At 50.1% G+C, this 13207-nt stretch overlaps 1 protein-coding gene across 1 annotated transcript in view; it reads right to left on the reverse strand.

The window, feature by feature from the left end:
* LOC129847326 (DNA damage-binding protein 2-like) overlaps positions 1-13207 on the reverse strand; it is a 41136-nt gene that overhangs the window by 22995 nt on the left and 4934 nt on the right. Inside the window, exon 4 of the mRNA XM_055915082.1 lies at positions 1333-1524. Within this exon, the coding sequence (XP_055771057.1) occupies positions 1333-1524 (192 nt within the window). The remainder of the gene's footprint in view (positions 1-1332; positions 1525-13207) is intronic.

Genomic DNA, 13207 nt, shown 5'->3' on the forward strand with positions numbered 1-13207 from the left:
ATCGAATACGTAGACCCGATACTATCGGATAAGTAGACCCGATACGTAGATGGGATACGTAGACCCGATACGTAGATCGAATACGTAGACCCAATACGTAGATCGAATACGTAGACCCGATACTATCGGATACGTAGACCCGATACTATCGGATACGTAGACCCGATACGTAGATGGGATACGTAGACCCGATACGTAGACCCGATACGTAGACCCGATACGTAGACCCGATACGTAGACCCGATACGTAAGTAAACCCGATATGTAGACCCGATACGTAGATAGGATACATAGACCCGATACGTAGACCCGATCCTATCGGATACGTAGACCCGATACTATAGGATACGGAGACCCGATACGTAGACCCGATACGTAGACCCGATACTATAGGATACGTAGACCCGATACGTAGACCCGATCCTATCGGAGACCCGATCCTATCGCATACGTAGAACCGATCCTATCGGATAAGTAGACTTATTACTATCGGTATGTGTCGTATGTTAAGCATACTATCAATACTGTGTGGGGACGGTTGATGTTAAAAGGGATTTCAAAGTCAAATGTTATTGAAAATATGATCGATTACGGTGTTCCTAAACAGTAACACAGACCGATTTAAACTATTGATTACGGTGTTCCTAAACAGTAACACAGACCGATTTAAACTATTGATTACGGTGTTCCTAAACAGTAACACAGACCGATTTAAACTATTGATTACGGTGTTCCTAAACAGTAACACAGACCGATTTAAACTATTGATTACGGTGTTACGATTTAAACTATTGATTACAGTGTTCCGGTTTAAACAGATTTAAACTATTGATTACAGTGTTCCGATTTAAACAGATTTAAACTATTGATTACAGTGTTCCGGTTTAAACTATTGATTACAGTGTTCCGGTTTAAACTATTGATTACGGTGTTCTGATATAAACAGATTTAAACTATTGATTACGGTGTTCTGATATAAACAGGTTTAAACTATTGATTACGGTGTTCTGATATAAACAGATTTAAACTATTGATTACGGTGTTCTGATATAAACAGATTTAAACTATTGATTACGGTGTTCTGATATAAACAGATTTAAACTATTGATTACGGTGTTCTGATATAAACAGATTTAAACTATTGATTACAGTGTTCTGATATAAACAGATTTAAACTATTGTATTATTTGTGTATCATCCTGAACATCTAAGTACACAACAGTCAAACGAGAAAACGAATAAGCATGCACTGATTAGTAACCCATTGGCCAATGGCGTCGCTGGTTGTAAAGATGGAACCTGTCTTTCCAGATGTGTATCAGGCATTCTCACCCCTTGTATGAAGCTGGTCTTGTTGAGCACGCTGTAGTCCCAGAGGACCACGTCTCCTCCCTTGGAGCCGACCGCCAGCGTGGTGGGGTGTGAGGGGTGCCATTCCAGACAGGTGACCCGCCGGTCAAACGGACTGGCTGTACGATGGAGCTTATAGGAGGACAGGGAACGTACAAACGGCTCCTGGAGACACTGGGGAGGGAAATAAGATATCATGTACTAATGATGATGATGATGATGATGATGATGCCAAGAAAAGAGTTTGTTAGACCCTCAATTTCTTCTTTTAGTCCCGGTTTCCCTAAAAGCATCTTTAAGGCTCTGTTCGTCGTTAGAACCTTCGTAGGAACATCGTTAAATCTCTGAGCTGTTTCCCAAATCCATCGTAGTCAAAACGGCCTGCCTCAGACCACTCGTAGCTATGTGCGTCACTCGATGCTTCTTTCTGTTGCCCTCCCTCGTCACTTTATACACAGAAGATCTCGGCTAAACATAGAATCACATGGTTTATCCGTCTCTCTGTGACCGCCGGTGACTTCAGAACAAAGTCGACTACAAATACAAAACTTGCCAATGTCTTTGCAATTGATACAAACAAAGCGACGTATAAAAATATGCGTAAAATATTAAAAAAAAGGCTTATTTCAATTATATTCAAATACATTTCATGATTAATCGAGTTCTATTTTACTACTTGTAGCTACTGTCTGTAATGTCTCAGTATATTTTATGACGTGTAGCCTAAAGTGCTCAATGATCTGCCAAATCTGTGACTTTTATTGAGTAAACATTAGAATCAGCCGCCTCAGTATCTGCAGCCGCCGGTGGTAATATCTCTCTAGGAGCTGATCCGTGGTCAGTATTGTGATAATAATTCTGATGTTCAGGTCAGATTTGAATGGAGAAAGCTGATCTGAGAGCAGTGTTCTCTCTGCCAGGTGTTTCACGTTACATCTTTCTGGCCGTTGTAGCGAAGATGCATCGTTAAAACAACAGGAAGAGGAAGATCCATCACTGTCGGGAAACCGGGCCCTGGGCGATTGTGGACTCCTATCTAGGTGAGCCCTACATCTGCCTCCCCCCTCTAACCACTAGTCTACCTGCCTCCCCCCTCTAACCACTAGTCTACCTACCTCCCCCCTCTAACCACTAGTCTACCTACCTCCCCCCTCTAACCACTAGTCTACCTGCCTCTCTCTCTAACCACTAGTCTACCTACCTCCCCCCTCTAACCACTAGTCTACCTACCTCCCCCCTCTAACCACTAGTCTACCTGCCTCCCCCCTCTAACCACTAGTCTACCTACCTCCCCCCTCTAACCACTAGTCTACCTGCCTCCCCCCTCTAACCACTAGGCTACCTGCCTCTCTCTCTAACCACTAGTCTACCTGCCTCCCCCCTCTAACCACTAGGCTACCTGCCTCCCCCCTCTAACCACTAGGCTACCTGCCTCCCCCCTCTAACCACTAGGCTACCTGCCTCCCCCCTCTAACCACTAGCCTACCTACCTCGCCCCTCTAACCACTAGGCTACCTGCCTCCCCCCTCTAACCACTAGTCTACCTGCCTCCCCCCTCTAACCACTAGTCTACCTGCCTCCCCCCTCTAACCACTAGCCTACCTACCTCCCCCCTCTAACCACTAGCCCTGGGCGATTGTGGACTCCTATCTAGGTGAGCCCTACACCTGCCTCCCCCTCTAACCACTAGTCTACCTACCTCCCCCCTCTAACCACTAGTCTACCTACCTCCCCCCTCTAACCACTAGTCTACCTACCTCCCCCCTCTAACCACTAGCCCTGGGCGATTGTGGACTCCTATCTAGGTGAGCCCTACACCTGCCTCCCCCTCTAACCACTAGTCTACCTACCTCCCCCCTCTAACCACGAGTCTACCTACCTCGCCCCTCTAACCACTAGTCTACCTGCCTCCCCCCTCTAACCACTAGTCTACCTGCCTCCCCCCTCTAACCACTAGGCTACCTGCCTCCCCCCTCTAACCACTAGTCTACCTACCTCCCCCCTCTAACCACTAGTCTACCTGCCTCCCCCCTCTAACCACTAGTCTACCTGCCTCTCTCTCTAACCACTAGTCTACCTACCTCCCCCCTCTAACCACTAGTCTACCTACCTCCCCCCTCTAACCACTAGTCTACCTGCCTCCCCCCTCTAACCACGAGTCTACCTACCTCGCCCCTCTAACCACTAGTCTACCTGCCTCCCCCCTCTAACCACTAGTCTACCTACCTCCCCCCTCTAACCACTAGTCTACCTACCTCCCCCCTCTAACCACTAGTCTACCTACCTCCCCCCTCTAACCACTAGCCCTGGGCGATTGTGGACTCCTATCTAGGTGAGCCCTACACCTGCCTCCCCCTCTAACCACTAGTCTACCTGCCTCTCTCTCTAACCACTAGTCTACCTACCTCCCCCCTCTAACCACGAGTCTACCTACCTCGCCCCTCTAACCACTAGTCTACCTGCCTCCCCCCTCTAACCACTAGTCTACCTACCTCGCCCCTCTAACCACTAGTCTACCTGCCTCCCCCCTCTAACCACTAGGCTACCTACCTCGCCCCTCTAACCACTAGTCTACCTGCCTCCCCCCTCTAACCACTAGGCTACCTGCCTCCCCCCTCTAACCACTAGTCTACCTGCCTCCCCCCTCTAACCACTAGGCTACCTGCCTCCCCCCTCTAACCACTAGGCTACCTGCCTCCCCCCTCTAACCACTAGTCTACCTACCTCCCCCCTCTAACCACTAGTCTACCTACCTCCCCCCTCTAACCACTAGTCTACCTGCCTCCCCCCTCTAACCACTAGTCTACCTGCCTCCCCCCTCTAACCACTAGTCTACCTGCCTCCCCCCTCTAACCACGAGTCTACCTACCTCGCCCCTCTAACCACTAGTCTACCTGCCTCCCCCCTCTAACCACTAGTCTACCTGCCTCCCCCCTCTAACCACTAGTCTACCTGCCTCCCCCCTCTAACCACTAGTCTACCTACCTCCCCCCTCTAACCACTAGTCTACCTACCTCCCCCCTCTAACCACTAGTCTGGTCTTGGAAGTCTAATTGTTGTGAGACATGCTGCTGCTTTATCATGGGGCGGCAGGTAGCCTAGTGGTTAGAGTGTAGAGGCGGCAGGTGGCCTAGTGGTTAGAGTGTAGAGGTGGCAGGTAGTCTAGTGGTTAGAGTGTAGAGGTGGCAGGTAGTCTAGTGGTTAGAGTGTTGGACTAATAACCACAAAGTTGCTAGATCGAATCCCCGAGCTGACAAGGTAGAAATAAACCTGTCGTTCTACCCCCTGAACAAGGCAGTTAACCCACTATTTCCCGGTAGGCCGTCATTGTAAATAAGAATTTGTTCTTAAAACTGACTTGCCTAGTTAAATAAAAGTAAAAACATTATTTAGCTGTTGCGACATCTCTTTAAATATATACAATTTTACAGTTTTACAATCACCAATCAGTAGGTACCGTTCCCTAGTCACTCTACTAGCTGTCACCCTACTAGCTGTCACCCTACTAGCTGTCACCCTTCTAGCTGTCAGACACTAATGTTCCCTAGTCACCCTACTAGCTGTCAGACACTAATGTTCCCTAGTCACCCTACTAGCTGTCAGACACTACTGTTCCCTAGTCACCCTACTAGCTGTCAGACACTACTGTTCCCTAGTCACCCTACTAGCTGTCAGACACTACCGTTCCCTAGTCACCCTACTAGCTGTCAGACACTACCGTTCCCTAGTCACCCTACTAGCTGTCAGACACTACCGTTCCCTAGTCACCCTACTAGCTGTCAGACACTACCGTTCCCTAGTCACCCTACTAGCTGTCAGACACTACTGTTCCCTAGTCACCCTACTAGCTGTCAGACACTACTGTTCCCTAGTCACTCTACTAGCTGTCAGACACTACTGTTCCCTAGTCACCCTACTAGCTGTCAGACACTAATGTTCCCTAGTCACACTACTAGCTGTCAGACACTACTGTTCCCTAGTCACCCTACTAGCTGTCAGACACTACTGTTCCCTAGTCACCCTACTAGCTGTCAGACACTACTGTTCCCTAGTCACCCTACTAGCTGTCAGACACTACTGTTCCCTAGTCACCCTACTAGCTGTCACCCTACTAGCTGTCAGACACTAATGTTCCCTAGTCACCCTACTAGCTGTCAGACACTACTGTTCCCTAGTCACTCTACTAGCTGTCAGACACTACTGTTCCCTAGTCACCCTACTAGCTGTCAGACACTAAGATGCATCGTTAAAAACAACAGGAAGAGGAAGATCCATCACTGTCGGGAAACCGGGCCCTCCTACCACTAGTCTACCTCCCCCCTCTAACCCTGGGCGATTGTGGACTCCTATCTAGGTGAGCCCTACACCTGCCTCCCCCCTCTAACCACTAGTCTACCTACCTCCCCCCTCTAACCACTAGGCTACCTGCCTCCCCCCTCTAACCACTAGTCTACCTGCCTCCCCCCTCTAACCACTAGTCTACCTGCCTCCCCCCTCTAACCACTAGTCTACCTACCTCCCCCCTCTAACCACTAGGCTACCTGCCTCCCCCCTCTAACCACTAGTCTACCTGCCTCCCCCCTCTAACCACTAGTCTACCTACCTCCCCCCTCTAACCACTAGGCTACCTGCCTCCCCCCTCTAACCACTAGGCTACCTGCCTCCCCCCTCTAACCACTAGGCTACCTGCCTCCCCCCTCTAACCACTAGGCTACCTGCCTCCCCCCTCTAACCACTAGGCTACCTGCCTCCCCCCTCTAACCACTAGGCTACCTGCCTCCCCCCCTCTAACCACTAGGCTACCTGCCTCCCCCCTCTAACCACTAGGCTACCTGCCTCCCCCCTCTAACCACTAGGCTACCTGCCTCCCCCCTCTAACCACTAGGCTACCTACCTCCCCCCTCTAACCACTAGGCTACCTACCTCCCCCCTCTAACCACTAGGCTACCTGCCTCCCCCCTCTAACCACTAGGCTACCTGCCTCCCCCCTCTAACCACTAGCCTACCTACCTCCCCCCTCTAACCACTAGCCCTGGGCGATTGTGGACTCCTATCTAGGTGAGCCCTACACCTGCCTCCCCCTCTAACCACTAGTCTACCTACCTCCCCCCTCTAACCACTAGTCTACCTACCTCCCCCCTCTAACCACTAGCCCTGGGCGATTGTGGACTCCTATCTAGGTGAGCCCTACACTAGCCTGGTCTTGGAAGTCAAATTGTTGTGAGACATGCTGCTGCTTTATCATGGGGCGGCAGGTAGCCTAGTGGTTAGAGTGTAGAGGTGGCAGGTAGTCTAGTGGTTAGAGTGTAGAGGTGGCAGGTAGTCTAGTGGTTAGAGTGTAGAGGTGGCAGGTAGTCTAGTGGTTAGAGTGTAGAGGAGGCAGGTAGCCTAGTGGTTAGAGTGTAGAGGTGGCAGGTAGTCTAGTGGTTAGAGTGTAGAGGTGGCAGGTAGTCTAGTGGTTAGAGTGTAGAGGTGGCAGGTAGTCTAGTGGTTAGAGTGTAGAGGTGGCAGGTAACCTAGTGGTTAGAGTGTAGAGGTGGCAGGTAGACTAGTGGTTAGAGTGTAGAGGTGGCAGGTAGCCTAGTGGTTAGAGTGTAGAGGTGGCAGGTAGTCTAGTGGTTAGAGTGTAGAGGTGGCAGGTAGTCTAGTGGTTAGAGTGTAGAGGTGGCAGGTAGTCTAGTGGTTAGATGGGGTGGCAGGTAGCCTAGTGGTTAGAGTGTAGAGGAGGCAGGTAGTCTAGTGGTTAGAGTGTAGAGGTGGCAGGTAGTCTAGTGGTTAGAGTGTAGAGGCGGCAGGTAACCTAGTGGTTAGAGTGTAGAGGTGGCAGGTAGTCTAGTGGTTAGAGTGTAGAGATGGCAGGTAGCCTAGTGGTTAGAGTGTAGAGGTGGCAGGTAGACTAGTGGTTAGAGTGTAGAGGTGGCAGGTAGTCTAGTGGTTAGAGTGTAGAGGTGGCAGGTAGCCTAGTGGTTAGAGTGTAGAGGTGGCAGGTAGTCTAGTGGTTAAAGTGTAGAGGTGGCAGGTAGCCTAGTGGTTAGAGTGTAGAGGTGGCAGGCAGTCTAGTGGTTAGAGTGTAGAGGAGGCAGGTAGTCTAGTGGTTAGAGTGTAGAGGCGGCAGGTAGTCTAGTGGTTAGAGTGTAGAGGTGGCAGGTAGTCTAGTGGTTAGAGTGTAGAGGTGGCAGGTAGACTAGTGGTTAGAGTGTAGAGGCGGCAGGTAATCTAGTGGTTAGAGTGTAGAGGTGGCAAGTAGACTAGTGGTTAGAGTGTAGAGGCGGCAGGTGGCCTAGTGGTTAGAGTGTTGGACTAATAACCGAAAGGTTGCTAGATCGAATCCCCGAGCTGACAAGGTAGAAATAAACCTGTCGTTCTGCCCCCTGAACAAGGCAGTTAACCCACTATTTCCCGGTAGGCCGTCATTGTAAATAAGAATTTGTTCTTAAAACTGACTTGCCTAGTTAAATAAAGGTAAAAAAGTAAAAACATTATTCAGCTGTTGCGACATCTCTTTAAATATATACTATTTTACAGTTTTACAATCACCAATCAGTAGGTACAGTTCCCTAGTCACTCTACTAGCTGTCACCCTACTAGCTGTCACCCTACTAGCTGTCACCCTACTAGCTGTCACCCTACTAGCTGTCAGACACTACTGTTCCCTAGTCACCCTACTAGCTGTCACCCTACTAGCTGTCAGACACTACTGTTCCCTAGTCACCCTACTAGCTGTCACCCTACTAGCTGTCAGACACTACTGTTCCCTAGTCACCCTACTAGCTGTCAGACACTACTGTTCCTCAGTCACCCTACTAGCTGTCACCCTACTAGCTGTCACCCTACTAGCTGTCAGACACTACTGTTCCCTAGTCACCCTACTAGCTGTCAGACACTACTGTTCCCTAGTCACCCTACTAGCTGTCAGACACTACTGTTCCCTAGTCACCCTACTAGCTGTCAGACACTACTGTTCCCTAGTCACCCTACTAGCTGTCAGACACTACTGTTCCCTAGTCACCCTACTAGCTGTCAGACACTACTGTTCCCTAGTCACCCTACTAGCTGTCAGACACTACTGTTCCCTAGTCACCCTACTAGCTGTCAGACACTACTGTTCCCTAGTCACCCTACTAGCTGTCAGACACTACTGTTCCCTAGTCACCCTACTAGCTGTCAGACACTACTGTTCCCTAGTCACTCTACTAGCTGTCACCCTACTAGCTGTCACCCTACTAGCTGTCAGACACCACTGTTCCCTAGTCACCCTACTAGCTGTCACCCTACTAGCTGTCACCCTACTAGCTGTCAGACACCACTGTTCCCTAGTCACCCTACTAGCTGTCAGACACTACTGTTCCCTAGTCACCCTACTAGCTGTCAGACACTACTGTTCCCTAGTCACCCTACTAGCTGTCACCCTACTAGCTGTCACCCTACTAGCTGTCACCCTACTAGCTGTCAGACACCACTGTTCCCTAGTCACCCTACTAGCTGTCACCCTACTAGCTGTCAGACACTACTGTTCCCTAGTCACCCTACTAGCTGTCACCCTACTAGCTGTCAGACACTACTGTTCCCTAGTCACCCTACTAGCTGTCACCCTACTAGCTGTCAGACACTACTGTTCCCTAGTCACCCTACTAGCTGTCAGACACTACTGTTCCCTAGTCACCCTACTAGCTGTCACCCTACTAGCTGTCAGACACTACCGTTCCCTAGTCACCCTACTAGCTGTCAGACACTACCGTTCCCTAGTCACCCTACTAGCTGTCAGACACTACTGTTCCCTAGTCACCCTACTAGCTGTCAGACACTACTGTTCCCTAGTCACCCTACTAGCTGTCAGACACTACTGTTCCCTAGTCACCCTACTAGCTGTCAGACACTACTGTTCCCTAGTCACCCTACTAGCTGTCAGACACTACTGTTCCCTAGTCACCCTACTAGCTGTCAGACACTACTGTTCCCTAGTCACCCTACTAGCTGTCAGACACTACTGTTCCCTAGTCACCCTACTAGCTGTCAGACACTACTGTTCCCTAGTCACCCTACTAGCTGTCAGACACTACTGTTCCCTAGTCACTCTACTAGCTGTCACCCTACTAGCTGTCACCCTACTAGCTGTCAGACACCACTGTTCCCTAGTCACCCTACTAGCTGTCACCCTACTAGCTGTCACCCTACTAGCTGTCACCCTACTAGCTGTCACCCTACTAGCTGTCAGACACTACTGTTCCCTAGTCACCCTACTAGCTGTCACCCTACTAGCTGTCAGACACTACTGTTCCCTAGTCACCCTACTAGCTGTCAGACACTACTGTTCCCTAGTCACCCTACTAGCTGTCAGACACTACTGTTCCCTAGTCACTCTACTAGCTGTCACCCTACTAGCTGTCACCCTACTAGCTGTCAGACACCACTGTTCCCTAGTCACCCTACTAGCTGTCACCCTACTAGCTGTCACCCTACTAGCTGTCAGACACCACTGTTCCCTAGTCACCCTACTAGCTGTCACCCTACTAGCTGTCACCCTACTAGCTGTCACCCTACTAGCTGTCACCCTACTAGCTGTCAGACACTACTGTTCCCTAGTCACCCTACTAGCTGTCACCCTACTAGCTGTCAGACACTACTGTTCCCTAGTCACCCTACTAGCTGTCAGACACTACTGTTCCCTAGTCACCCTACTAGCTATCAGACACTACTGTTCCCTAGTCACCCTACTAGCTGTCAGACACTACTGTTCCCTAGTCACCCTACTAGCTGTCAGACACTAATGTTCCCTAGTCACCCTACTAGCTGTCAGACACTACTGTTCCCTAGTCACCCTACTAGCTGTCAGACACTACTGTTCCCTAGTCACCCTACTAGCTGTCAGACACTACTGTTCCCTAGTCACCCTACTAGCTGTCACCCTACTAGCTGTCAGACACTACTGTTCCCTAGTCACCCTACTAGCTGTCAGACACTACTGTTCCCTAGTCACCCTACTAGCTGTCACCCTACTAGCTGTCAGACACTACTGTTCCCTAGTCACCCTACTAGCTGTCAGACACTACTGTTCCCTAGTCACCCTACTAGCTGTCAGACACTACTGTTCCCTAGTCACCCTACTAGCTGTCAGACACTACTGTTCCCTAGTCACCCTACTAACTGTCACCCTACTAGCTGTCAGACACTACTGTTCCCTAGTCACCCTACTAGCTGTCAGACACTACTGTTCCCTAGTCAACCTACTAGCTGTCAGACACTACTGTTCCCTAGTCACCCTACTAGCTGTCACCCTACTAGCTGTCAGACACTACTGTTCCCTAGTCACCCTACTAGCTGTCACCCTACTAGCTGTCAGACACTACTGTTCCCTAGTCACCCTACTAGCTGTCACCCTACTAGCTGTCAGACACTACTGTTCCCTAGTCACCCTACTAGCTGTCAGACACTACCGTTCCCTAGTCACCCTACTAGCTGTCAGACACTACTGTTCCCTAGTCACCCTACTAGCTGTCACCCTACTAGCTGTCACCCTACTAGCTGTCAGACACTACTGTTCCCTAGTCACCCTACTAGCTGTCAGACACTACTGTTCCCTAGTCACCCTACTAGCTGTCAGACACTACCGTTCCCTAGTCACCCTACTAGCTGTCAGACACTACTGTTCCCTAGTCACCCTACTAGCTGTCACCCTACTAGCTGTCAGACACTACCGTTCCCTAGTCACCCTACTAGCTGTCAGACACTACTGTTCCCTAGTCACCCTACTAGCTGTCAGACACTACTGTTCCCTAGTCACCCTACTAGCTGTCACCCTACTAGCTGTCACCCTACTAGCTGTCAGACACTACCGTTCCCTAGTCACCCTACTAGCTGTCAGACACTACTGTTCCCTAGTCACCCTACTAGCTGTCACCCTACTAGCTGTCACCCTACTAGCTGTCAGACACTACCGTTCCCTAGTCACCCTACTAGCTGTCAGACACTACCGTTCCCTAGTCACCCTACTAGCTGTCAGACACTACTGTTCCCTAGTCACCCTACTAGCTGTCACCCTACTAGCTGTCACCCTACTAGCTGTCAGACACTACTGTTCCCTAGTCACCCTACTAGCTGTCAGACACTACCGTTCCCTAGTCACCCTACTAGCTGTCAGACACTACTGTTCCCTAGTCACCCTACTAGCTGTCACCCTACTAGCTGTCAGACACTACCGTTCCCTAGTCACCCTACTAGCTGTCAGACACTACTGTTCCCTAGTCACCCTACTAGCTGTCAGAAACTACTGTTCCCTAGTCATCCTACTAGCTGTCACCCTACTAGCTGTCACCCTACTAGCTGTCAGACACTACCGTTCCCTAGTCACCCTACTAGCTGTCAGACACTACTGTTCCCTAGTCACCCTACTAGCTGTCAGACACTACCGTTCACTAGTCACCCTACTAGCTGTCAGACACTAATGTTCCCTAGTCACCCTACTAGCTGTCAGACACTACTGTTCCCTAGTCACCCTACTAGCTGTAAGACACTACCGTTCCCTAGTCACTCTACTAGCTGTCACCCTACTAGCTGTCACCCTACTAGCTGTCAGACACCACTGTTCCCTAGTCACTCTACTAGCTGTCAGCCTACTAGCTGTCACCCTACTAGCTGTCAGACACTACCGTTCCCTAGTCACCCTACTAGCTGTCAGACACTACCGTTCCCTAGTCACCCTACTAGCTGTCAGACACTACTGTTCCCTAGTCACCCTACTAGCTGACAGACACTACTGTTCCCTAGTCACCCTACTAGCTGTCAGACACTACTGTTCCCTAGTCACCCTACTAGCTGTCACCCTACTAGCTGTCAGACACTACTGTTCCCTAGTCACCCTACTAGCTGTCACCCTACTAGCTGTCACCCTACTAGCTGTCAGACACCACTGTTCCCTAGTCACCCTACTAGCTGTCACCCTACTAGCTGTCAGACACTACCGTTCCCTAGTCACCCTACTAGCTGTCACCCTACTAGCTGTCACCCTACTAGCTGTCAGACACCACTGTTCCCTAGTCACCCTACTAGCTGTCACCCTACTAGCTGTCAGACACTACCGTTCCCTAGTCACCCTACTAGCTGTCACCCTACTAGCTGTCACCCTACTAGCTGTCAGACACTACTGTTCCCTAGTCACCCTACTAGCTGTCAGACACTACTGTTCCCTAGTAACCCTACTAACTGTCAGACACTACTGTTCCCTAGTCACCCTACTAGCTGTCAGACACTACCGTTCCCTAGTCACCCTACTAGCTGTCACCCTACTAGCTGTCAGACACTACTGTTCCCTAGTCACCCTACTAACTGTCAGACACTACCGTTCCCTAGTCACCCTACTAGCTGTCAGACACTACTGTTCCCTAGTCACCCTACTAGCTGTCACCCTACTAGCTGTCAGACACTACTGTTCCCTAGTCACCCTACTAGCTGTCACCCTACTAGCTGTCACCCTACTAGCTGTCAGACACTACTGTTCCCTAGTCACCCTACTAGCTGTCAGACACTACTGTTCCCTAGTCACCCTACTAGCTGTCAGACACTACTGTTCCCTAGTCACCCTACTAGCTGTCACCCTACTAGCTGTCACCCTACTAGCTGTCAGACACTACTGTTCCCTAGTCACCCTACTAGCTGTCAGACACTACTGTTCCCTAGTCACCCTACTAGCTGTCACCCTACTAGCTGTCACCCTACTAGCTGTCAGACACTACTGTTCCCTAGTCACCCTACTAGCTGTCACCCTACTAGCTGTCACCCTACTAGCTGTCACCCTACTAGCTGTCACCCTACTAGCTGTCAGACACTACTGTTCCCTAGTCACCCTACTAGCTGTCAGACA

Source organism: Salvelinus fontinalis, unplaced genomic scaffold (genome assembly GCF_029448725.1).
Source record: "Salvelinus fontinalis isolate EN_2023a unplaced genomic scaffold, ASM2944872v1 scaffold_0777, whole genome shotgun sequence".
Classification (NCBI taxonomy): domain Eukaryota; kingdom Metazoa; phylum Chordata; class Actinopteri; order Salmoniformes; family Salmonidae; genus Salvelinus; species Salvelinus fontinalis.